We start from the raw sequence: 25560 nt of genomic DNA, 5'->3' as shown, positions 1-25560 counted from the left end.
TGGATATGAGAGCCAAGTAACAATGAACATGCAAACTGGAAATCGCTTTTAAGGTCATTCTAAAATGACCACATTTAATTATGTTGTCACTAGCGTAATTATCCAAGCTTTAATCCATTAATAGCAAGTATATTTGTTTTATCATTATCATTATTATTATTATTATTCGGATGAAAATGTTTCCTTCTCATTTTTTGAAGGTATGAGGAAAGCAGAGTTCACCTATCAGAAGACCACATCTTGAAGTCAGAATTTTGTGCCTTGAAATCCAGTCCACTGCACAGGAACCTCATTGTAGGACAGTAAACTTTGGGTCCAGAGCACCAAATCCCTGACTTGTGTCCTAGGAATATAGAGTCTTCTAGAGTGCTCAGGATATTTTCTGCTTTGTTGCTTATGTTAGTGTGCACTTCCAATATCAGGAGAAACTGGAGCACAGAGAGCATCATGGGAGACCAACAAGTTTGCCAACATCCCCATCCCTGTCAAAGGTGATGCCTTCATGTAAAGAGGTAGACTGATCCCCCAAGATCGCCATGATCCCTTTTATCCCCAGAGCCAGTCACCCCTTTCATTTTTGTCAACAACGCTTCCTTTTTGTTCCCCTTCCTCCAATGAGGAAGTGCGGCACAGACACAGACACAATACACCTCTTCATAAGGACGGCATGAGTGTGTGCCAGATGGGCCGAGGGGATTACAACATGTTTCCTCTCCCATGGTGACTCAATGGGGCTGGTATGAGAACTCATCTTATTCAAGAAGGCAGCTTCCCCTGACAGAATTATGAGTCACAGTTCCTGGGGAGAAAGTGCACTTATCAACAACATTTGGGGGAAGGGGATCTTTGGGTGAATACAGTAAAGGTCATTCAGAAAGGCAGTGCTGCCAGGACTATTGGGCAGGCAGCAGACCTCCCAAACTTCTGGAGGCTTTGATCTCTCAGCCACAGTAGCGTGGTCATCTCTCAGTTCAGCTTCCAGGTGTGGCACTTGACACTCTAATGGGAATTATTAGTGTGGATTTAAAGAGTGCCAACAGGAAACTCTCCAGTTTGAGAAAGAGGGCTTCTGAACAGATATTTATTCATCTATTTATCATGTGTGTACTGAGCACCTACTGTGTCTCTATGTATTAATCATCATTCCAAGTGTTTGGGAAAACCAAACAAAATGATCAAATCTATGCCTTCAAGTACCTTAAAATCAGAGAGGGGGTAATGACAACGGGAAAGAAGAATTAGACAGGGAATGAGGAGAGGGAAGAAGGTTGGAAGGAAGGAAAAAGATGGGAAGAGAGGATAAGAAGGAGGGGTTCAATGGCAAATAACAGAAAAGAGGTACAATGAAGAGCATTGATAGAATATTAGCAGATGATGGGAGATGTTAAAGCAATGCTAATGGGGTGGAGGGGAGTGATTGGCAGGGCTATTTTAATTAGAAATGGTCAAGGAAAGCCTCTGTGAGAAGATAACATTCAATCAGCACTAAGTCAAGTGAAAATAAATTATAGTCTGAGATTTTCATCATCATATTTAAGAATCTGTACACCAATTCCCTTCCGATCAAATGAGACAAGTACCCAATAGATGCTGGTATATTAGGGTGGCCCAGCTGTATGCTAGCACATCCCAGTTGAATACTAGGCCTGGTTAAAATACAGCCTTTCCTCTGTGAAGTCCCAAAGGGCCCACAAGTTTAGATATTATCTGTTCTTTCAGCTGTACTCTGTCCTAGTTACACCCCGTCTTTAGAGTTATTTTTGGTTTCTAATACAATGCTCTAAGTGGCATAGAAAAACTGAAATGCACCCAGCAACGATGATCAGGATGGTAGGAGGCCTGAAATCCATGCCAAGTGAAGAAGAGTTGAAGGTACACATTGCAGAACACTGGGGTCACGGTTACATAATGCTGATTTAACACTTCCAAAGAGTTCTCACAGAGAATAGCCATTAAAGCAATGATAGTCAAAGCATAGCCCATGGTGTTCACAGGAATTATACATGGGATCTTTATTAAAATCAGGAACCCTAGAGTCCCTGTATAAAAAAACCAAAGAACCTGTGCTTTAGGTATTTTCTTTTTCATTCATGAGGCTAAATTAAAGAAGTATATGGAAATGATAGAGACTAATTTCAGCCCGATGTGAAAGAAGTTTTATAAAAATTTGATGAATCAAAAAATAAAAGTCTGCAATTATAGGTTCACTAGGTAGAGCAAACCTGGGTGACGGTGAGAAGTAATTTAGAAATGAAAGGAGACATCAAAAGATGGGCATTTGAATACCCAGCCTATTCTACATGGGATCCAGGACCATGGTGACTGTGAATCAAACTCAATAAAGATCTTGGTAGGGTCCTCTTACAAAGCATATCCAAAGACAGAGCCTACCAACAAATCCAAATTTGTTGCCTATATGGATGCAGCTTGATCGGGATCATTGTCTTTGTCTTGTTCTCAGCATCCCAGGGGACTGCTGGCAAATGAGTCTTCTCCAGTGCTCGTTTGAGTTTGGGAAATAGGTCGTGCTATATCCCTGACATTACCTCCATAGGATTTAAGGTAATAAGAAGGAGAAATATCCTTGGGGTATAAAGTTAAGATTCCCCTGTGTTTATACAGATCAACCCTCTTCCTAAGTGTTCTAGTCTCCCTCATCCCCAAATTCTATGGTTCTTTCAGATACTTGATTGTACACAACTGCAGAAGACCATGGAACAAAACCAACATTGTGTTCTTTTAAGTTCACTATCAGAAAGAGTGAACACATGGTCCTGTATGTTATCTTAATTTCAGTTATTTACTAAACACCACATACTCACCTGAGGCATGACTCTGAAGGATCCCATAGAAGTACAGACTCATCAAACACCACAGTAGTCCCATCCTGTCAACATAAATAAAAAGATAAGGGAGGGTAGTTCTTCCCTGGAGAGTTTATTAAAATCACTGGCAATGCATGCTAACTCTAGGTTAAGAACTGTCCCAAAGGTTTTACAATATTAACAAGTTTTATTGTCAGAACAAACAACAAAATTGATAGGCATTGTTTCATATTGTCATTTGCCTTTGAATCCTCAAAATGCGTATAGATAAACTCAAACAAGTTTAAATAGCATAACTGAGATCCCTTGGCTAGAAAGTAGTCCAGCCATCATTAAATTCCAGCTGTGAAGCTCCAGAACTCTCTGCTAATCACTGAACTATAACTACTACATTAAAAAAAAATGTTCATCTGGATTTTTTGACCTGGAGTCACACTTCTGGCAGATGAATTTGACCCTCTTACCCTTCTTTAAGTTCCCTTGTCTAGTCTCAGCAGGAAATATGTTATGATCCAGGTACGTTTCCATCTTAGTGATGAATGGAAAGTCTAGAGACCCTGGATTCAGACATAGTCTGCAGTCAACCACACAGAATTTATATCATCAGGAAATATGGAAACCTCCTGCCCTCACTGCTCTTGCTTATCCACTGAAAAGACAAATGGCAAGGCAGTAATCTTTGTGGTCTTTAGCTTTCTAATGACAACCAGCAGGAACTGCCAACTAGCAAGACCATGCTCCTATATTTCGATGTGTGGTCTTTAATGCCGGAGATTTAACGACTCTGTAAAGTACATCTTTTCCTAGTCCTCTGGTCCTGCCTGGCCAATGGGAAAATGTCTACAGGGTTATAAATACAGAACTATGGGATGACTCAGAAATTCCAGGCTCATGACTTCTGCCTTCTGATTGATGAAAGCATCCATACAAACGTGTTTGGAGACATCTGGTAAGTTGTCTACATCATACTTCTAGAAAGCAGCAGAGATGAGATATTTTTTATTTTATTTTTAAACTCTCATCAAGCACAGGGAGCCACATCCCTAAAATGGCCAAAGCATCAAAATGGGCCACTTTTAAGAGTACTACATGGAAATAAAGGGTATAAATTGGTATAATCCAAACAACTTAGGCTGCATTGTACATCCTAACACAAAATGTAAATTACTACCCCTATCATTTTTCATAACAACAGACAACCAAAATTTCTAGTTCCTTCTTCAGCCTATCTCTATAAAATATCACAGATGAGTTTCTCACAAGAGGTATTACAAAAAAAACATTTTATCTCAACTATCAATTGTCCTTTTCTTTCCGAACAACTGCTTTCCAATTCTCACATCATTATCTTAGGAAATTTAGTTGTATCCATCTATCACTTACTCATTCAATAAAACACTTTGAGGGCTGGAGAGCTAGCCTGGTGGCACAGCAGGCTTCCATAACATTCAGTACACAGAGCTTTAGCCACAGTACCATCTTCCTCCCAAAAGTATTACAAAATTTTTATTAATAAGTTACAATAATCTAACTGCAGTGTATCCTAGTAAGCATAATGCAGAGTCTTTTATAAGAGTACTTTTCTCCAGTCCATAAACCCATGAAGACCACCTCAGTGCCGTCAACTGTGTATAAAATATACACATGCAGACCCAGACTAGAAATATGACTTATCAGACAGAGGGTATAGTAGTAAGCTGAGTCTTATGAGAACTTAAAATATGTACCCAAAAAATGAATGGCAGTACAAAGCAAAAAAATGATAAAAGAAAGCGACCAATCAATACCATTGAAAATGAGCAAAGAAAAGATTGCTCCAGCCCAAGACTCTGTGAAGACTAAACAGAAGGTGCTTTCACACTGAGCAAGGACTGGTTGGTTATTAGGAATCAAGGCAAAATGAAAATATGGGCAAATGGGACTCTTGGAGAAGAATATTCACAAATAAAGAAAATATGAAACATAGATATAAAATAGTCTAATAATGATTCTGTTTGGCTCAAGTACAGGGTACTAGGAAAAGAACTAGAGATGATTTGATTGGAAATCTGAAAGGGCTGGAGATGGAAAATGCCAACTCTGTGAATGGCATGCTAAAGACATGTGATTTAACTTATAGAGCAAACAAGATAACTGATGTTTTCTGAGTAGAGGAGTGATACAGTGATATGGAAGTAATCAGCTTAGGCCTTAGGAAAGTCACTCGGCTAGACACAAAATGGAAGAATGGCCACTAAAGGCTGTCTTGGAGTCATTTTGGATCCTGAATTTGTCATCACAGTAATTGCTCTCCTGCTAGATTTTTTTTTGTCATTGACACACTTGCTCAGCATGCCACCTATGTCCTCACTCAAGTCATTAATAAAAGTAATTAATAATTCTGCATCAATCCTTGTCAGCAACAGCAATAAGATACTGCACTGCAGATTCAGAGTGCAGCAGTTTCAGCCCCACTGCTCAGCGCTGTTCAAGTATTCTGGCCTTCCTCATTGCTTTACACACACACACACACACACACACACACACACACTTTGGATTTTACCAATTTCCTGTTTATAAGTTGCTAATATTTCTAGAGCAACACGTAGAAGACATTCTAATTAGTGTGATTGAGGACCTTAATTGATATTCCCAAGAGTTACTGGATTATGCAGGATGGAGCAGAGTCAGGTCACCAACAGAGAGCTAATCCAATGATAACCTTTGTTCAAACACAAATCCAGGGTCAACCTTGCCCTGTGATGAATAAAACATCAAGCCTACAAAACAGAAATTGGATTGTGCAGCATGTTTTGACAAGCTAAAGGTACCAAGGTTATGGGAGATGGCTGACTGGCCTGAACCCTTTTAAAAGGTGATAGTTCGTTTAATACTGACTCACATTCAGCCTTGGAATTTTGTTATTGGGAAAAAAAGGAATACACTTTCAGTTGTTGTTTCTTAGAGTAAGGGGGCATTGAAGCAGAGTTGGAGAAACTGGCAGAAGACAGGGGGACTGCCTACTAATGTGAGAGCTCACAGTGTTTGAATTATAGTTAGCTTTCCCTAACTGTGGTGGTGTCTCGTGGATCCTGCTCTTGCTTCGATAATAAAGACCTACATATATTTCTGGACAGCCTTTCCTTTTACTCATTTCATTTCCTATCATAGTCCCCACCCCTTTTGTGTCAGTACTTCTCTGCTATTCAATGACATTGTTTCTTAATAGACCAACTTGGATGCATGTATCACTTAGCAAGCACTTTCAAATGCTTGTTTAATTCTACATAGGCTTAAAAATGGTATCGAGGATGTACTTTCTGCTCACCACTTTTATACCCACTTCTGTATGAGAAACCTTTCATTGGCCATATTCTCGGGGCCTAATAAGCTTCTGGATCTCCTAGGCTTTGAGTTAGCCATCACAGATTCTCTCCCTGGACCAGCATCCCGGATTTGTTGTTGCCTTAATGCTGTTTTTCACAAATTTGCTTAGTTTTCCCTTTGCACAATGACATTTCCCCAAGCCACAGAGTAATGTTTTTTTTGTTTGCTGACTCTATCTATAACTGTATGCTCACAGAATGGTCACTCTTTAAAGTTCACCAGGATGGCCAGACTCAGACCTTCAGCCTAGCCTTCATCAGTTTTCCTACCCAGGAATCTTACTGTGTCTCCTATAAGGTCTTTCTGTAAACTGGATAAGCCTCCTGTGGCTATTAACCTGATTTTACTTGCTTCATTTCTGTTCTTTGTAGTGATTTAACCATGGAAAACTTGGCCATTACCACCAAAGCACAAATCTTAGATGGCCAAACCCATGCAAGGTGAATACTTCTACAAAACCACTTCCCTCAGTCCTAAGCTATGTTCATAAGTTCATCCATGTTTCCCCTTTCCATTCTTTAGGTTTTCCATTAACACACAACTAAGAGATGACAAGCAAACTTACATCTCATTTTATAAAAAAGGGATAATGATGTTTATTAAGGAATGAAGATTGGTTTTCATCCATCTTGTATTGCCTCACAGATTTTTTTTTGACCCAGAAGAGGATCTCTGTGAGACAATTTCATGAGCCAATATTTACTACTAAGCAAACTTTCGAACAAGCTAGCATGAAAGGCACTAATTATAGGTACTATGAAAGAAGTGTGCTCTGCCCTGTCCTTCTTAGGAACAAAGCTATAGCACATGAGTGCAATAAAGAACAGCCTTCTAAGGACTCTAAAATACCAACAACTGAGTAATCTATTTAAATACATAGAGGACATTCACCCAGATAAGTCAAATCATGTATGAGCAGTCAAATCATAGAATCTTTAAAGGAAATGAGAAAACAGTCTTCAACCATAGGGTCCAATCAAACATAAAATCAGGGAATCAAAGGGGGAAAGTCTTCAAATGTGAGGAATATAGTTCTAAATAATTCATGGGTAAAAAGAAAATCTCCAAGGGAGATTAAAAATGAGTTTGAGCCGGGCGGTGGTGGTGCACGCCTTTAATCCCAGCACTCGGGAGGCAGAGGCAGGCGGATCTCTGTGAGTTCGAGGCCAGCCTGGGCTACCAAGTGAGTCCCAGGAAAGGCGCAAAACTACACAGAGAAACCCTGTCTCGAAAAATCAAAAAAAAAAAAAATGAGTTTGAAATATTATACCAACTATGTGCTTAGAAAACAATTTATTGTATTCATGACAATGTGCTAGAAAAAAATAGTATAAAGTGAGCAGTTTAATAGTCTACATTAAGATACTACCTACCAAGAGACAAATAAACTAAGAAAACAAAACACAAAACAAACAAAAAATCATAACAAGTAGAGATCAAAGAATTTTAAATAAGTAAAAGTAGGGAAAAAAGTAAAATGGGTCTTCTGAAAAGAGGGAAGAAACTGATGTATCTCTAGCCAGGTAAAGCAAGAAGAGAAAGAACATACATAAAACAGGAATGAAAGAAGAGATATGTCTACTGACTCTTGAGACATTAAACATATAAGCTAATGCTATAAACTTGGGTATACAAATTCCATAACATAGATGGAATGGACCAGTATCTTGAAAGACACAAACTTACAGCATTCAGCTAAAATGAAATGCAGCCTGATTAGTCCTTCAAACACTGAGGATATCAAAATGTATTCATCTCTAGAGCTTTGAGCGGAACATAGCCTTGATCACACCTAGATGCCAATCTTATAAGAGTGAAAAACAGAAACAAGTACATTGCTGTCTGTCTTTCTGGCTCACAGAAACTGTGTAGCACATTGGTGTCTTGTAGTTGTCGCTTTGTTTATCTATTTGTGTCCAGAGTTTTACTTTCTGTGTTATTAATGCTTTAAGAACCTATTTTGATCATATTCAATACCAAGTTTTCTCCCAACTCTTCCCAGATGATCTATCGCCAAACTTCATGTCCTTTATCTTTTTTTAATTAACTTTTGCTGTTTTAATAAAGCATCTACTCTAATTTCTGCCACCCATATGCTTCTGGGTGTGGGACCATCCACTAGAGCCTGGATCATGGTCAATTACTATGATCAAGGATTAAGGAAAACTGACTCCTCCCCAGAACCCATTAACTGTCCATAGCTTCTCAGGGGCAGGGGCTCATGAATTCCTTGCTCCTCTTTGCTAGACCTTTGGTAAGCTTGATCATGTGCAGACATCCAAAGCGACTGTAAGTTCTTGAGTACAGCAGTCCTGTCACGTTCATAAGATACTGCTTCAGTCTGGCCTCCTCAACCTCACACTCTTACAATCTTTCATTGAGAAGACATTGGTTTTGCCCATTCTAATGGAAATGTTTAGTTAATTCCAACCAAAATGTCAGAAAGATAGCTTTATATATAGATAGATGATTTACATGGAAGAAAGGAGCAGGGCCCTATAATAGGAAACAAAATTTTAAAATAATGATAAAGTTGGAGGCATCACACAGTAAACAACCTAGCCATGAAATATTAAGGCTTTGAATAAAAAAAAAAACTTTACCAAAAACAATATGCTGTAGGCAAATAAACACAACAAAGGATGTTCAGGATCATTGACCTTTAGAGGAATGTAGATTAAAATCACAATAAATTAAAACTACTACTACAACTCGTCAAAATAGCTAATATATAAATAAAAATAAAACTGAAAATATCTAGGGCTGAACAATATAGGAAGTAGCTCAAAGTGCCCTGCTGGTGGAGTTCAGACTATAAAACAGTATGGAAGACTCTTATAAAGTTAAAGAACAATCCTGCTATATGACTCCACACATCATTCTCACTCTCAGATCTTTCCTCTTTTAGAAATAAAAAAAAAATATGCACACACACACACACACACACACACACACACACACACACACATACCCTTTACATGAAAATTTGTAGTTCACTATAAATTGCTTAAAATGGCAAACAACTCAAATGTCACTCAATATATGAACTGATTGACAAGCTTTGGAGCATACAGAAAAAAGAATACTGTTCAGCAATCCTAAACAATGAGCATTAGTTAGTGTATGTTAGGGAACTTGGGTGAACTTCAAAGGAATTCTGTTAGATGAAAGAAGCCATTCCGAATGGGCTACACACGGCATGATTCCATTTCCATGAGATTCTCAAAAGCATAGAACTGGTGTGACTGGGACCAGATATTGAGGGTTGGGGTGGTAGAACAGTGTATCTGTAAAGGAGCTGTTTAGTGGCGTGGATCACTTGAACATCCTGGCTGTGACAATGGTTCTAGGGCCCAGGATACAAGCTGAAATCCATTGTCTTGGTTTCATTCCCATCGCTGGGATAAAATGCCCTGACAGTGAGCCATGCAAGGAAAAACGAGTCCATTGGGGCTCAGAGTTTGAGTTTATAGTCCATCACTGCAGCGGAAGTCAAGGCACTGGGTACTTCAAGAAGCTAGTCATATTACATCTGCAGTCATGACCAGAAAATGTGAACGCATGCTCAGTTTGTCTTGTCCATTTTACATCGTCCAGAATTCCCTGCCAAGAAAATGGCCCCATCCACATTTAAGATGAGTCTTCCCACACTGATTAACTTAATAAGTATCATCTCCTGGGCCACTAAGATATCTCAGTGGCTAAAGGCAGCTGCCACTTGATGATAGGAGCCTGGCCACTTGAGTTCAAGCTCCAGCACAAACACAAGTGTGGAAAGGGAGAACTGACTCCACAAAGTTGCCCTCTGACATCCACACACACACATCGTGATACATAAACCCACACATTCATATATACACACACAAATAACAAACATAATACATTTGAAAAAATACAACCCCTTATAGACATTCTCAGAGGCTAACCTTAACCATGGCAATCCTTTATAGGCATAGCCAGAGTCCTGTCCCCACGTTTAAAGTTGGCAATTAATGGTAACCATCATATCCACAAAACTGTGCTTCAAAACAGGTCAATTTTATTATATACCTATTAAATATATTTCAAGTTACATGATTCTTCTTTTGAAAAGTGATAAATTAGTTGTGAGGTTTTAATAAAAGCTGTTTTAACCTAAATATATTGGTTTCTATTTTCAACATTCACTTGCAAAATGACAGTGCTGTCATTAAGCACTGAATGTTCCAGAAAAGTTCAGCAGTAAAGAGAGATCAATGAACTGTCCTCAACTTGAAGCTCACCAAAGCCAGTGCTGCTAACCTTTCCTGATGAAACATCAGGGTCAAAGTTCTCACCAGAAAATATTAGCACACTCTAGGACATCGCTTTCCCCACAGTTTCAAAACACTAGGAACTTTGAGAGGACGGATATAATGCACCACCTGCCATCTTCTGAAGCTTGGAATAGAATGTGAGCAGAAGGCCTTCATGTTGGGCTTTCATGTTTTGAATAACAACGTGTTCCGAGAGGTGAGGGAGGACATATCACCATGAGGGCTCATCTCTGTCACACAGAGTAGAAGCAGGTTTGCAGTGAGTGGAGGTGAAAGAGGAGCTTAACAGAATGCTGGACCTGGACTTGCAGGTTTGACTGCATGACCCTGGACACCCTGAGAAGAGAGGTGAGGTGCAAACACCTGATAAAAGGTGTCCACTTCAGAAGAATGGGAATCTGCTCTTTCTCCAGAACCAATTTCAGACTGGAGTGCTAGAAGTTCATGGACACTTTCAAGCAAAAAGTAAAGGTGGGAGTGCTTTATGTGCTTTCTCTCCAGTATGTAGACACTCCAATGACTCAAAATTCATATTAGGGACACTTAGGTTGGCAGATGATAAACACTGACATTTTACCTCATCATTTGTTGAGGGAAATCTTTGAGTGTTCTTGTGGAGAACTTAGCATTGTCCAAGCAGATATGTAGTTGTCAGCAAATACTGGCAAGCATGAGATAACATGGGCAATACTTGGAATCATGGAGTCATCTACCTAGGTCTATAACATATGCTACCTTGAATATTGTTTGCAAAGAAGAACTCAAGTTTCCAGGGCCTCACTCAATCAACCACTGGTGAAATGTTCTATTTCTTGTTCTTGGGTGTACCGGGCCCAAGTTTAGTGTAGTGTTTCTAAAATATTTCAAAGAAGATGGTCAAGGTTCAGACTGAACATTCCAACATGCAGAAAACCCAAGGCTGTGATGGTATTCTCTACAATGAAATTTGAACTTGGGAAAAATGTGTTGATAAAACATGGCGCAGGGGTGGGGGAGACCTTTCTAGTTACAAACGTTTAAACACCAAACACTACAAACATCTTTTATTATAAAATAAGTTCGTTTTACTTATCTTTGAAAGGAGTCTATGGTCTAGTATTTCTTCTAATGCACTCAGCAAATATTTATGAAGAACAAGGGAGAATAGATGTCCTTATGAAAGGTGTAATTCTACCACAAACAGAAGCTCAAGGATGGAAATCTGCATCAAGCATTTCTAATCATGAGCACATAGAGGGGAGAAATCAACTCACATGGGTGCTATGATGCCACCTGAAGTTCAGGCAGGGAATTAGGTGGAATTATCCCCACCACTGACACTGAGCAGTCATGTCACCTTAGGACTAACAGCCAATCACTTCCTGGTTAGGAAATTAATTATTTTTCCCAGTGTAGAAAGCTTCTCAGCCATCTGAGGTTTCTGCTACTTAAATTTCATGTCAAGACATGACTACCAATAACCTCTCTAATTCAAAGGAATGGTGTATAGAACACGGTCCTGCCTGTGGAACTCTCCAAAGAGAGGCACCTCTACAAACCATTGCAAGAGGCCGAAGCAGCAAAAGGTGGCCACATTTTCATCGATATGTGCTGAAAAGATTGCACAGTCTACCTTTTCAGTCTACAGCACCGTGCTCTCTTCAAGTCAAAGAGCAATTTATTGAGTGCCTATTTCAAAAACTTTGCAGACATAAACACAGTGATGGTTAACATTGCTTATCAACTTGACAAGGTCTAGATTCATCCAGGTGACAAAACTCTTGGCATGTTTGCAACAGGGTTTTGAGATTGGATGTACATGAGAAGACCTACCCTAAATGTAAGCAGTGCTATCCCACTGGCCCATAAGCCAGGGTCCTGAACAGAACTGAACAAGAAGATAGCATGGGGAGCATCTACATTTCATTTTCCTTGGCTTTCCTGATTACAGATTCAATGTTACCAACTGCCTCAGGCTTCCTTCATGCAGACAGACCATGTCCTGAAACTGTGAGCCAAAATGAATCTTCCCTTCCTTGAATTACGATTGTCAGGCATTTTGCCACATCAGTAAGAAATAAGAAGTATACTGCTGCTGTAATGAGGAACCTTGCAGCTTGGGAACAGAGACATACAGAAAGAAATGGAAAGAAGGGGGAAATATAAGTTAAATAACAAGAAAGCAAATGTCCAACTATGGTGATATTTTATTTGTACTGAAATGTGATTTTATTTGTATGTTAATAAATAAAGTTTCCTGGGGGTCAGAGCTAATAGAAAGCCATAGCAGAAGCTGGGCGGTGGTGGTGCACACCTTTAATCCCAGCTCTTGGAACGCAGAGCTAGGCAGATCTCTGTGTGTTCAAGGATACAGCCAGCATGAAAACACATGCTTTTAATCTCAATACCAACCATAGAAGACCTGGAGGTCTGTACAGACAAGCAGTAACGAGGAGGTCATGTGGTTGGGTTTACAACCAATGAGAAGGCAGAATAGAAAGTCTATAAAAAAGACAAAAGACAGACTTGTCCTGGAGGAGGTGGGAATAGAGGGTGGGCTGGGGGTAAGGGGAGGGCGTGGGAGGGGGGAGAATAGGGGAACCCATGGCTGATATGTAGAACTGAATGGTATTGTAAAATAAAAAATATATATCACAAAAAAAAAAAAACAAAGAAAAACAGACAGGAAGTGGCTCTCTTGCTGAAGAGGACAGGAGCAGCAGTGAAGGGTAAGGTTTTTAGCTCTTAGCTCTGACCTCTTGGGCTTTCATCTCTGCATTTGCTCTGTGTTTCTTATTTAATAAGCCGGTTATATCTACATCCAACTTCATTACAAATGCCACCAAAGTCATGTTGAAATCTATGACATGCCTTTTAGTGAATACCTTGAAAGACTGTCAAGCAAAACTTTTTTTAAAAAGTAGGTTTGGAGAGTACTGTACCACAGCTCTCATGAAGGTTCATGACTCCTAATGGCATTTTAATATCTTAACACAATCTGTTAAGTAAATATCATAGTTAGCTTTGTTTAATAAAATATTACCCAGTCTTATTTGACCATGAACTCTTTCATATGTAAAATGCCTATCTGGGTCTCAGTGGAAATACAGACACAGACAATAAAACTTCAAACTGTGGAAGGAAGGAAGATGCCAAGCCATAATTTATAGATCGATGCTGGGTCCTGAAGACACAGCTGCCTTCCCACTTGATGCTGAAATGAAATGAATCCAATCGTCCTCAGTTTTGTGCGTGCCTCTTCACGCCTCTTCGACCTTTCTCTGTTCCTTTTCTAGAAATAAACTGTCCTCTTTCTCAAAGCTCTGAGTAGGTGTTTGGACTTCCCAGAGTGCTTCATGATAGTTTCACCCTGGTCCAATTTGTTCAGGTTTTCATCTTTCAAAGTGGGAATCCAAATTTGTGTCCGCAGAACACAGCCCAAAGCTGTTACACAATGAAAGTGTGTGTGTGTGTGTGTGTGTGTGTGTGTGTGTGTGTGTGTGTGTGTGTGTGTGATATCTCCTAAACAGTAGAGGAATATTTTTCAGGACAATCAACTTCTGCTTTAATTTCTCATTGGTCACTTTTGTGTGGCCTTGGATATGTTATGCAAGTACTGCAAACCCTGGTATCCTTATCAATAACACAGGATAGCAATTTTTACTTTTAAGACTACTATAGGATTGTGTTAATCTTCATGAAATAGCCTCATAAATGGCGAGACATCAATATTCTATTTTGTACACCTATCCACAGGTTCATCCTGAGTTGTTAGTCTTCTAGAGAATCCTATGATCCTTGAGAATCCTCAAGATCGTCTGTCTAAGCTGGGCTGTGGTGGCGCATGCCTTTAATCCCAGCACTCAGGAGGCAGAGCAAAGCAGATCTCTGTGAGTTTGAGGCCAGCCTGGTCTACAGAGCGAGATCCAGGACAGGTACTGAAACTACACAGAAAAACCCTGTCTCAAAAAAAAGAAAAGAAAAGAAAAAGATCATCTGTCTATGGAATAAACCTGTCCATAGCAACCATACTTGAATGGACCTTGGAAGTCAATGTGCATCATCCTTTCACATGGTACTTCCCTATAGTGTTTCCATAGCAACTATACTTGAATGGAGGTGGGAAGTCAATGTGCATCATCCTTTCATATAGGACTTCCCCATAGTGTTTCCCTATCAAAACAATGACTAGTTTGCTAGAGACAATTTATCAAGCTAAACCCTCACCTGCCCTCTAGTCCATTGCCTGGGGGCCCTAGACAGGCCTCCCTTGTTCTGTCAAATCCAGTAACACCAAGGGATACTGCATCCTCAATTACAAGAGAAAACGTGGAACAATACTGGATCCCAATTCTGACAGTTATTACTCTGTGACCTTGGCGATGAATTTATTGTCTGTGTCTCAGCTTCTAGGATGAGCTTTATTAGGAAGAGTTAAAGTCAAGAGTTAAGTCGGAACCTTCAGGGAGGACTTAGCATATTCCAGGCTGACATGGTGCCAACTGGGAAGCAAGGCGCCTTCTATGCTCATATTGTCAGGCCACTGGAGAAAACAGTCTGCTCAGCATCCTCCCCATCCGTATCCCCAGTCCTGGCCCTGAAATGCAAAAGTAATATTCCTTGTCTCGATGCAAACTTGCAGAAGGCAATTTTAAAGAGGGTGAGAATAGCAAGGTTTAAAGAGGGTACCCTGTCTCTGTGTCTAAAGCGTTAAAGAAACTCTGCTTCTGAACCAACACTGAGGAGGTCTGTGTCCCCAGTGAGAAAATTCTATGGCTTCTTTCACTAGGTTTTGGACACCAGGACCATCCTGACAGATGGCAATGTACACCCACCAGTCCCAGAGTCTGGGCTGTGACCTCAGTCCACCAGATCACACTAAAAGGAAGGGAGGAGGAGGGGCTTCCTCATAACATTTCATTTCTTATGCACTGGATATCTGGTGAGCTTACCGCATATGAAGTAACGCCATGCAATCTCCTTATATCATAGTGAAAATCAGCTGGAATTTTACGGTGTTGTCAGCTAATGAGCTATTAACCACTAAAGACTCGAGTGACACAAATTTTAAAAGTTGTGCCTTACCTTCACCATACAGCTACTTACAAAAAAAAAAATCACTGGCCTCCCTCACAGAGAGGTATCCAAGCATTGTTAAATGTGAGGTTTTAAACAACTTTGAGAAGCAAATTGCACTGAACATGTACAAGATGAGCATTTTGTATCTATAGCATAATACTGCCGGGGTTGGGGCCTATTTTCCAGTGCAAAACTGACTACTGGCATGACTGAGTACCTACAATGTGGGGTTCCTATGTTAAATGCTAAGGGCAGCAGAGATCGTACAGAGATCTTATCAGATCTCAGGCACCCAGGAGCTAACATCCTAGCAGAGAGAATCTCCACCTTAAATATGACTGATTATAATTGATTAAAATTGATTGTAATTGGTTATAATCAACCACAAAACTGGGAGATTAAAGTTCCTACTTTATGTGTTTATTGATGGAATTATACCAGTTAACATATATATTATATATAAATAAATACAGTGTCCAAAAGAGTATTTGCTATCAGTCCTTAAGTGACATTTAACTACATTTTCCTATGCTATTAGTAAGCACATAATCAGTGCAGGAAACACTCTTGCATGCTGTAAGGAAGGCATTACCTGCATTTTAATAGGCTAGGGAGACTGGGACTTGTTTGTTGGATGATAGAAAGGTATTTTAACCCAGAGACGAAGTGGTGGAAGCTTCCTTGGAGATGGAATTCAACTGGACTCTGAAAGCAGGTAGCACACTGAAAATACAGTCATGTATAAACAAAGGCATTCTAAACAAAACTATAACCCAAAACATGCCATATTCTACCAATGATCCTAGAAGGCAAAGGAAAATGTAATGAAATGCTAATTAAATGCATATAATCTTGCAGTCATGTGGTCGGGGAGTGGGAATTTTGTTCTGTATACTCCAAGGACAGGCACTCCTTGGAACTGCCACTCATATCAAGGCTCAGTTACTACATTCTGCTCCAGGTAGCAATACAATTGCTTATAGGAGTTGACAGGACATTTCTCAAACCATGGGGCCATAGAAGTCACTTTTATCAGAAAAAAACTAGCCATCTACAAGAGGAATCTCTTCCCATTAACACAAAAAAAGTAGTTTTAGAACACTGTCTCGCATCGTTTTCTTCATACAGACACACATTTAAATCCCTTCAGACTTCCAAGAGACTGTCATTTAATATTGAGCTTCTTCTACAGAACTAGTGATTTCCCCAAAGTTCCACTAATGATAAATGCGGAAGCCTGTGCTCAAACCCAAGTACCTTGACACCAAAGCTTGTGATCTTTCAGTCTGCAGGAATGCTCCCTATTTGCTCTTGTAATTACTTTAAAAGTTGGTGTTAAAGGTAGGAAGTCACAAAGACACCATTTTCAACTGGAATTTGAATGTCTGCCTTCTGCTTAGCAAACAATCTTAGCATTCATCATGTCCCAAGGAAAATCCCATGTTGCTTCATGCCATTGATTTGCCACTGTCTCCAACAAAAGGACCTGCATGCCTGCCATGGCCCTGGGAATTTTAAACAAGAAGTCAATGAGAGATGCTGGTAAGTGGTCTGTAATTGTCTAGGGGCAGAGGAAACCTTGCTGGAATAACAATCATATCAATATGCTGGCTACATGAATGATCCTGCCGTGAATTACAACAGGGTACTTACACTCCAAACCTAGGGTGGCAGATCTGCATAATTAATCTCACTCTGCCATAACCCCACAAGTTCAGCAGCATTGGAATTCCACAGTCAAAATAAATGTCTTATTATTTCTCTCCTCTTTGGTGATTCTTTGCATGCATGAAAATAATATCACATGTAGAAAAATAGTATCAGATGTAGCAGCTCCATTAACAGACAAGGTGTTAGAGGTTCATTGAGCTACATTCATTAAGTATACCCTTGTTAAATCCAAGCAGAAAGACACAGGACCAATTCAATATATATATATATATATATATATATATATATATATATATATATATATACCTAATGAATACAGCTACTGAAGTCTGAATACTTCAAATGTTACTTTTAAATTGCTACAGAGCTTCTGAAGGTCACATACTGTCCAACGTGGTCTTCTATGGAATGACTTCTGGTAGGTCATATATTGGGGTTGTGCCTACATTTTAGGTATGTACTAGGCTACATATACATCATAGGTGAAGTCTTAAGTTAAGAAGCTATCTTTTTCTGCAGGACTTCTTGGGGCCTTTTAAAATGCTAATGCATATTATGGAACTAAATTGCTTAGGAATGAATCATAGTATTCTTCAATTGTAACTGACTGCAAGGATTCCCTTTTTATAATATCTCCAAACATTAGGGTCCTTGGCAGAGTTTAGAAATGCTGACTGGCCTTACTTTAGAAAAACTGAGGTTTTTGACTCAGTTTAGAACAACCCCAAAATAGAACAAGATTCAGGAGTACCTATAAATTCTCCTATGAGGTACAAAAGTAGTTTATTTTATTTTTGTGGGGGAGCGGGGGGGGGGATTAAAGTAAGGGTCATGAATTCTTAATGGATGAAAACAAAAACAAAAGAGAACTGCAAGTCAATTTTATCATTTGCTAAATCATTTCTAACACAAGCTCAGGAAGGAAGAAGGGCAAAATTAACAGAGAGCCTGAGACACAAGCCATGCTGGTGGGAGTGGGTATGATGCTGTGCTTTGCTGGGAGAAGGTATGATGCTGTGCTTTGTCATTAGGACTGGGTGGAGGGGACTAGATTCCAGTTCTGGCATGTGGATACTGAAAAACCACTACCAATCCAAACACAAACAAGAGAGTCAGGAAGACAGAAGGGAGCCATTATTCTCCCAGGTCTCTCAGTGCATGGGGGGAAACCCAGGTGGCCCTAATATGTGCTGGAAAAACTAAAAGGTACCACTTTTTTGTAATTGTCGTGCCATTTCTGAAAAAGAGAAAGAAGCTGGGTTTATTAATTGGGCTGATCTATAATCCAATAGTTTCCACATGTGAATATTCTCTCCATCTAGGAGAACATGGAAAACAGACTAAAATCTTGCTCTCTAAATCCAGAGGAAGAGATATTCATCACACCACAAGAGGGAAGTTTGTAGAAGTCTTAGTAAGGCATCAGGTGTCATGGGGACACCTCTGAAAGCTGACGGATGACAAAGTCCAAAGCAATTTTTCTCACACAGGGTATCACAATGCTATTTCCCTGGTGTCCTTCATATGACATTCCAGGTCCTCCAACTCTTTCCAATTCTTTTCCAAAGCACTCTTCAGCCCTGGTTTCCACTGCAGGAACATGTACAGATGGCACCGTATGTCACCCTGTACCTCCATCCCCCCGCCCCCTGTAATGGGCTCTTCTGTCAAGAATGCTCTTCACTTTCCTCTTCACATGGACAAATGCAATCCTTCAAGGACCAGTATCAAAACTAGACCTCTCATGAAGTGCCCTGTTACTATCTATATAATGTCATTTCTTCCTTCTTCTTGCACCTTATGCTGTGCTTCCCTTATAGCCCCAGAAATGTAATGTTTTTTTGCCGCACCACAACTAAGTATGCATGCTTTCAGACTCGGAGAGGTTTAGTTCTCTGTCATGGTTGTCTCCTGGTCCATACGGAATATTTGGGCTTGTAGCTGGAAGTTTTCCTGTGTCCTGCCTTGTTCTGAGGTCCCGCAGCTGCTTATAAAATAATCACTCAGAGGCTTATATTAATTACTAACTCTGTGGCCTATGGCAGGCTTCTTGCTAGCTAGCTCTTTCAACTTAAATTAACCCATTCCTATTAATCTATGTTTTGCCATGTAGCCGGGCCGTTACCGGTTTGCTGGCATCTTGTTGCTCCTTAGGTGGCCAACTTGCTTCTCCCCTTACTCTCCTTTCTCCTCTCACTGTCTCTCTTGGATTTTCCTACCTGGCTCCATCCTGCCCTGCCATAGGCCAATGCACCTTTATTTATCAACCAATCAGAGCAACACATATTCACAGCATACAGAAAGACATCCCACATCATGGGCTATGGATTGGATGACTCGTCATCTGCATACAGTGGTTCTGTAGGGTGTTCCTCAGTAAAGAAAAATGCTGTAATCCTTTAGTTTGTTTTTTGACATCTTTAACATGTATACATTAATTTATTCCCCTGGGACCTGCTCAGGAAACTGCACTCAACCACATACTGTTGGGTTGTTAGCTGTCTTCAACAGAATGTACCTTGGTTATACTTCAAAATTCACACCTTGGCATTTATCATGTGCATGATGACACTGTGTAAGAGTCATTCAGAGAGCTCTTGTCTCACTGTGCACACAAGGAACTCCTGGGATTAGGCCCTGGATATTGCTTAATTTGGATTCATGGTGTCTCATTCAACATTACTGCAGCTTATTATCTTTGGGCTGGGGTGAAATCTCCTGAGCATGCTCACACTGGTCAGAGAGGAGACACTTCCCTCCACCCTGAATGTTTCAGTGGGTGACTGCTTCTAACTGTTGTTCAACCTGCCAGAGGATTTAAGAAAGGAGCTAAACTCCAGAAAAGAGGAGACTCTATCTGAAACCCCATGAACTCCTTTAGGCTGTCCCCCAAATTCTGTAGAGGTCAAGAACAAACAGAAAGTAAAGGTTCGGTAGATTATGGACCCACTCGGGGGCGACCTGTAGAAGACAGACCCCAATGTCACAGGACTTGGGGAATAAATACTTGGCCATTGCTGTTGCATGCCCCACTGCCTTGCTGAGCAGAAATAACTCACGCTATGACAGAGTACAGAGATTCTTTTCATGTCTCATACCACTTGATATTCACACGGCTCATTCAGAAGAGAATATTATAATTTTCCTGTTTTACAGATGATGAAATTAGGTGCAAAAAGGTGAAGTGTCTAATTCAGGATATCACAGCAATCAAACAGCAGAGCTTGGCTTTACATAAGGTTCCATGAGGCCAAGGAGATTGTCAGCCCTGGGTCTTCACCTTGCTCTCCCCAGTACCCACTGCAGGCTCTAAACCTAACACATGAAGGAAGCCCCTGATATTAGTTCCCTATATTTCACAAAATATTCCAAAGGATCATTTAAAAAAAGGCAAAGATTCACTGCAGCGAGGGTCATAGTAACTGCCAAGTCTATGCTAGCAAAATGACCAAATTATACGGAAAAATAAACTTCAGGAGGAAAGCTTTTCAGTTCCTTTCCAGTAATGGAGTAGCAGAGATGAGACGCCTCTGAGTGGGTGCATGGGCTTGCACTACCGGTAATTAGGGTGGCTTCACCCCCACATGTGGGGGAAAGATGTGCAACTACTTCAGACTTCTTTATTCCAGCTTATCAAGGAGGTACCTTTGCCTTTCAAATCCAGACAAACAGAACCCCCTCTACTCACTGCCCACGGGCTGGATATGGAAATCTGGAGGGCAGTTTTTAACAGAAAATTTGAAATGTGGAAAACAGTGGTTGCCCGGAGCTGGAAGGGCGGAGAATGGGAAATCGGTTTTATGGTGGGTACAGTTTCAATTGGCAAAGATGACACACCTCTGGAGATGGATTGTGCTAGATGGAGCACACAGAGTTTCAGGACTGTACCAATGTCCCTACCCCTACAGAACGGCAGACTTAGAAAAATAGTTTAAATTGGTAATTAGCATATTCATGTCATTTATCAAAAGCAGTAATGATTTTTAAATGCTTATGAATTTAAAAAAAAATCAGATTTCATCATGGAGGCATGGACCAAAGATAAGGGCCTGGGAGAAAAATGGCAGCCGGTGAAGAGCTTCCCACTCATCCTAGATCGGTTTCTTTTGCTGTGATGAAACACCAGGACCAAAGCCACCTTGGGAGGACAGGGTTTATTTCTATTTTTCAGACTAGAGGCCATCATGAAGGGTAGTCAATGCAAGAACCTTGCAGGCAGGGACTGAAGCAAAGGGCATGAAGAACCATGGCTTACTAGTTTGCTCTCCATGGCTCTCTCAGCCTGACTTTTCTTAAACACCCAAGGACCACCTGGCCAGGGGTGACACAGTCATTTCTCAAGAAAATGCCTCCCAGACTTGCCAACAGGCCAGTCTGATGGAGGCGATCTCTCATTGGAGTTTCCCTCTTCCCAGATGACTCCAGCTTGTACTAAGTAGACAAAACCTAACCAGCACATCACCCAACCATGAAGACCTGAATTCAGTCTCCTAGCAACCAGGTTGGCATATGCTGCAATCCCAGCACTGGGAGGCAGCAAAGCTGACCCCTCCTGGAACTTGTTGGCTGTCTGCCTTGTCCTACTGGACTATCCTGTTAGCCAAATGGCTACAATTGTCATGAGTTCAGTTGGGCCTGCTTGCAACAAGCCTGCTGGACTCATTGACTCAATTTTCTCTGGCAGAAGGAAGGAATAGGGAGGATCAGAGGACCATCACTGGAGTGTCCAGTCACTCCTCTCAACCAGCTTAATGTACTACTGCACTAGCTGCATGTGGCCTTGGGGATGGAGGCTATAGGCAGGAAAGGACTAGGGAGAGAGGGCTACATCCACAAGGCCATGGGGAAGTCATCAGACCATCCAGTGTAGCTGCTCTAAGGCCCCCCTCCCTAATAAACTCAGTGGTTCCCCAAAGTGAACTTTGGCGAAATTGTATGTTGATCTGTCACTGGGACCTTAGAAGTAGGCATTGCTTTTGTCTCTCCTAGGGAAGGAATCATAACACCACCCCAGTCAAGTTGGCAAGATCCAGGACCCAATAAAAGACCCTCTCTGATTGAAGAAAATACTTGATGTTGACCTCTGGCTTTCACATGAATGGGCACGCATATGAATTCACACTCGAGTATGTATGTACACACACATCCATCATACTTACATGTATATGCACATGCCCTTCAAAAAAAGTTGAAGATCACTTTCAAGCAAATCTTTGACTAATCTGAAACTAAGGGAAAAAATTGAGACACCAGTTCTGAAGTACATTGGATAAACATACAGAAAGATAACCTACTCACTATAAAGGATATACAAGCTAACAGGAGTCAGCTGTTTCTGGGTAACAGGTAAACCCTCCCCCCTTTGCTTGCTACACCCCAACTTTTTCCGTGGGACATGCACTTTAAAACACTTGTAATTTTTCAGTGCGTTCTTCTCTTTGAAACACATACATACTCTACTTAACAGAGAGATTTTTGCCCACTTTGCAGTCTTGGCATGAAAATTTTTGTTTTGTTTTGTTTTTAAGACCAGGACCCATTTCTCACACAGATGGCCTGAATCCCATTCTTTGCTTTTCTTTTTTTGTTTTTTTGTTTTGTTTTGTTTTGTTTTGTTTTGTTTGTTTCTGGGTATTTGTTTATTTAAATAACATTTTTTTATCTATCTCTAAATCCCATTTTCAATGGAATAACAGGAATCTAACTTAGGTTGGTATCCACTATAATTTCCAAAATTATTGCTTGTCACAAAAGTATGAAAATCTTGGTTTCCTTTGGATGAAGCCATGTAGCTAACAGTGAGCATTGTTGTGGCTGCCAGGTCTATGTGTGACTCACGGCCTTCGATATAACTTCTTACTTGAGGACTGTTTATCTTTACAACATGAATATGTTAGACTTCTTGACCATATAAAGGAGTGAAGTGTGTGTGTGTGTGTGTGTGTGTGTGTGTGTGTGTGTGTGTAAGAGAGAGGGGGGGGTTATAAGAGGAGAGGAAGGAGGGGTACAACATTTAGTTTAAAATGTCAATGTGACAAAATGCAGAATCACTTGGGAAGGGAGTCTCAAAGAGGGACTGTCCATATTAGGTGACATTGTGGGCATGTCTATAAAGAGTAATCTTGACTGGTGGGAAACCCTGCCCACTGTGGGTGGCACCATCTCCTGGGAAGGATATCTTGGACTGAATAGGAATGAGGAAAGCAAGTGAGTTAAGCATAGGCTTGTGAGTATTAGTGAACTAAGCTCTGCTCTTGACTGTGGATGTGATGTGACCATACGCTTCAGCGGCCTGTCCTCCTGGCTTCCCCATGATGATTGACTATAACCTGGAATAGTGAACCAAATAAAGCCTGCCTCCCCTAAGTTGCTTCTGTCAGGGTATTTTATCACAGCATCAGGAAATAAAACTAAGACAAGTGGGGAGAGGTAATAAGAGATGGAACAGAGTAGGTGGGGAGACAAATAAGAGAAAACTGTTTCACACTGTACCGAAACATATATACAAAAATGCCAAAATTAAAAATATTACTTAGTGTAGTTGCTATCAAAAATAATTTTAAAAGTGGTTTTGTTTTTTGTTTTTTTTTTAAAGGAGTGAGATTTTATTCTGGCTCTGTATCCACTTAGTGAATTACTTACAACTTGCCTCACATTCTACAGAAATGTTTATTTTATAGGAAATGTGTTTCTTTCTCTCCTATGCTTGTGAAGAAAATTTCTTGACTGGGAATGATTTTTGTGTCTTATTTTATTTACTTAACACCTTCTAAACCGACGATCTTTATTTTTATTAACATTAAGCAAAGTGTGTGGAAGGAAACAAGCCTTAAGGTGTGGGTACACGTGAGAAAGGTTGTTTACTTCAGTACAACAAGACAGGGGACTCAGGAGAGGACACTAAGAGAGTTTTGGTGGAAGGAAAAAAAACCACAAAATTTAAAATAATATGTGTTGATATCTAGCAAAACAAAAGCATGGGTTAACTATTTTCCCATAATGGGGGTAAAACACCGTCCACACAGGTGCAGGACTTCCTACGAGAGAATTCTGTACCTTCAAACTTTCATTTTCAGGGATGCATCGTGCAAACATTCACCCGCTGAAGACAAAAACAGAAAACAAGAATAGGCAACACAAGACAGTGAGAATAAGGATGAACAGCCCGTAGAGAGACAGGGGCATGAAAGGGGGAGAGGCTGGAGGAAATAAAGCAAGAACGCTACAGTTAGAGCATGAATAGAGACTAGAACTCATCTGTGTAAGCACTGTCTACTCTAATAGGCTTCCTGGTCTCTCGCCCTCTCCACATCAGCAGCACCTTGCGAACAAATACATCAATTCTTTCACTCATTTTCTGTTGGTATTTATTTACTCCTTCCTTCTTATTTTTTGATTATATGTTTGAAGGACCGACCATGTTAAGCTCGCCTAGAATGCCACAGTGTTATCCCTTGCACCTGTGAATGGCAATCATCCGCAAAAGCCACAGCTGAGTTGAAGATCTTTCAGACTGATTGACTAATTAAAGTTTTGTGATTGTGAAATGGAATGTTGTTGAGCAAGAGCCAAAATTATCCTGGGATATCTCAGTCATTTCCTACCAGCCTCCTAAGTGACCTGACATCTTTGTGACTCTCAGGTGAACCATTCAGAATGTTTAACTTTTTGGGCCACTTGGCTCCACCAATCCTAAAGCTAAGAATGCTGTTAGATAATATCTGAAAACTACTGAAGAGATTTATCCAACTTAGCTGTAACTCACCTACCTGACCCCAAATATTTGGTAAGCATATTAACCTATGACTTTATTCTTATTTTTTGACTATGGAAGTTCATGCACCCATCTCCATAGCAGAGGTTGTTGTTATTCAGGATAACCTAAATCTGTACCTCCAAGCCATGGCCACTTTTAGTTAGCTCAGAATAAACCATCTCATACTCTCTTTTTGAGTGAGACCTGTGTTTGCATTATAAAAACCACCTAGCCAGCTTATTAGTACACATCTCGGTTCTTTCATTTCATATAAACTTTAAAGGTTGGGAAGACAAAAATAGTTGTGTGGGTTTTTTAATAATTCACTTTTATCCATTGCATCACCACCTGCAGAGCTCAACTCAAAGGGTATTTTCTGAAAGAAAAAAAAAAACAACTGAATACTTCAGGGATGAAACTGTGGATTGTCTCACTCTGTATGAAACAGTGAGTGAAAAATCAGGACAAACGGACCCTAAACAGAGAAAGACTGAACCCAGATCAAAAGTCACAAAGGCAGCGACAGTATGAACAGAAAGTGGGGAGAAACAGAAGGGCAAACATGAAAAAAGCAAGCAACACAGAGCTC

The 25560-nt window shown here is 40.3% G+C and overlaps 1 protein-coding gene across 5 annotated transcripts in view; it reads right to left on the bottom strand.

Moving 5' to 3' along the window:
- The window catches only part of Il1rap (interleukin 1 receptor accessory protein), a 142784-nt gene that overhangs the window by 95481 nt on the left and 21743 nt on the right, over nucleotides 1–25560 (bottom strand). For all 5 annotated transcript variants that reach the window (XR_006062483.2, XR_013043699.1, XM_016003646.3 and 2 more), the window contains exon 2: nucleotides 2823–2887. Coding sequence is in view for 3 of the 5 variants with exons in the window: in XM_016003646.3 (XP_015859132.1) it covers nucleotides 2823–2886 (64 nt within the window). In the remaining 2 variants the exon portion in view is untranslated. The remainder of the gene's footprint in view (nucleotides 1–2822; nucleotides 2888–25560) is intronic.

The sequence above is a fragment of the Peromyscus maniculatus genome, chromosome 12 (genome assembly GCF_049852395.1).
Source record: "Peromyscus maniculatus bairdii isolate BWxNUB_F1_BW_parent chromosome 12, HU_Pman_BW_mat_3.1, whole genome shotgun sequence".
Classification (NCBI taxonomy): Eukaryota; Metazoa; Chordata; class Mammalia; order Rodentia; family Cricetidae; genus Peromyscus; species Peromyscus maniculatus.
This window is presented reverse-complemented; position numbering and strand designations above follow the sequence as displayed.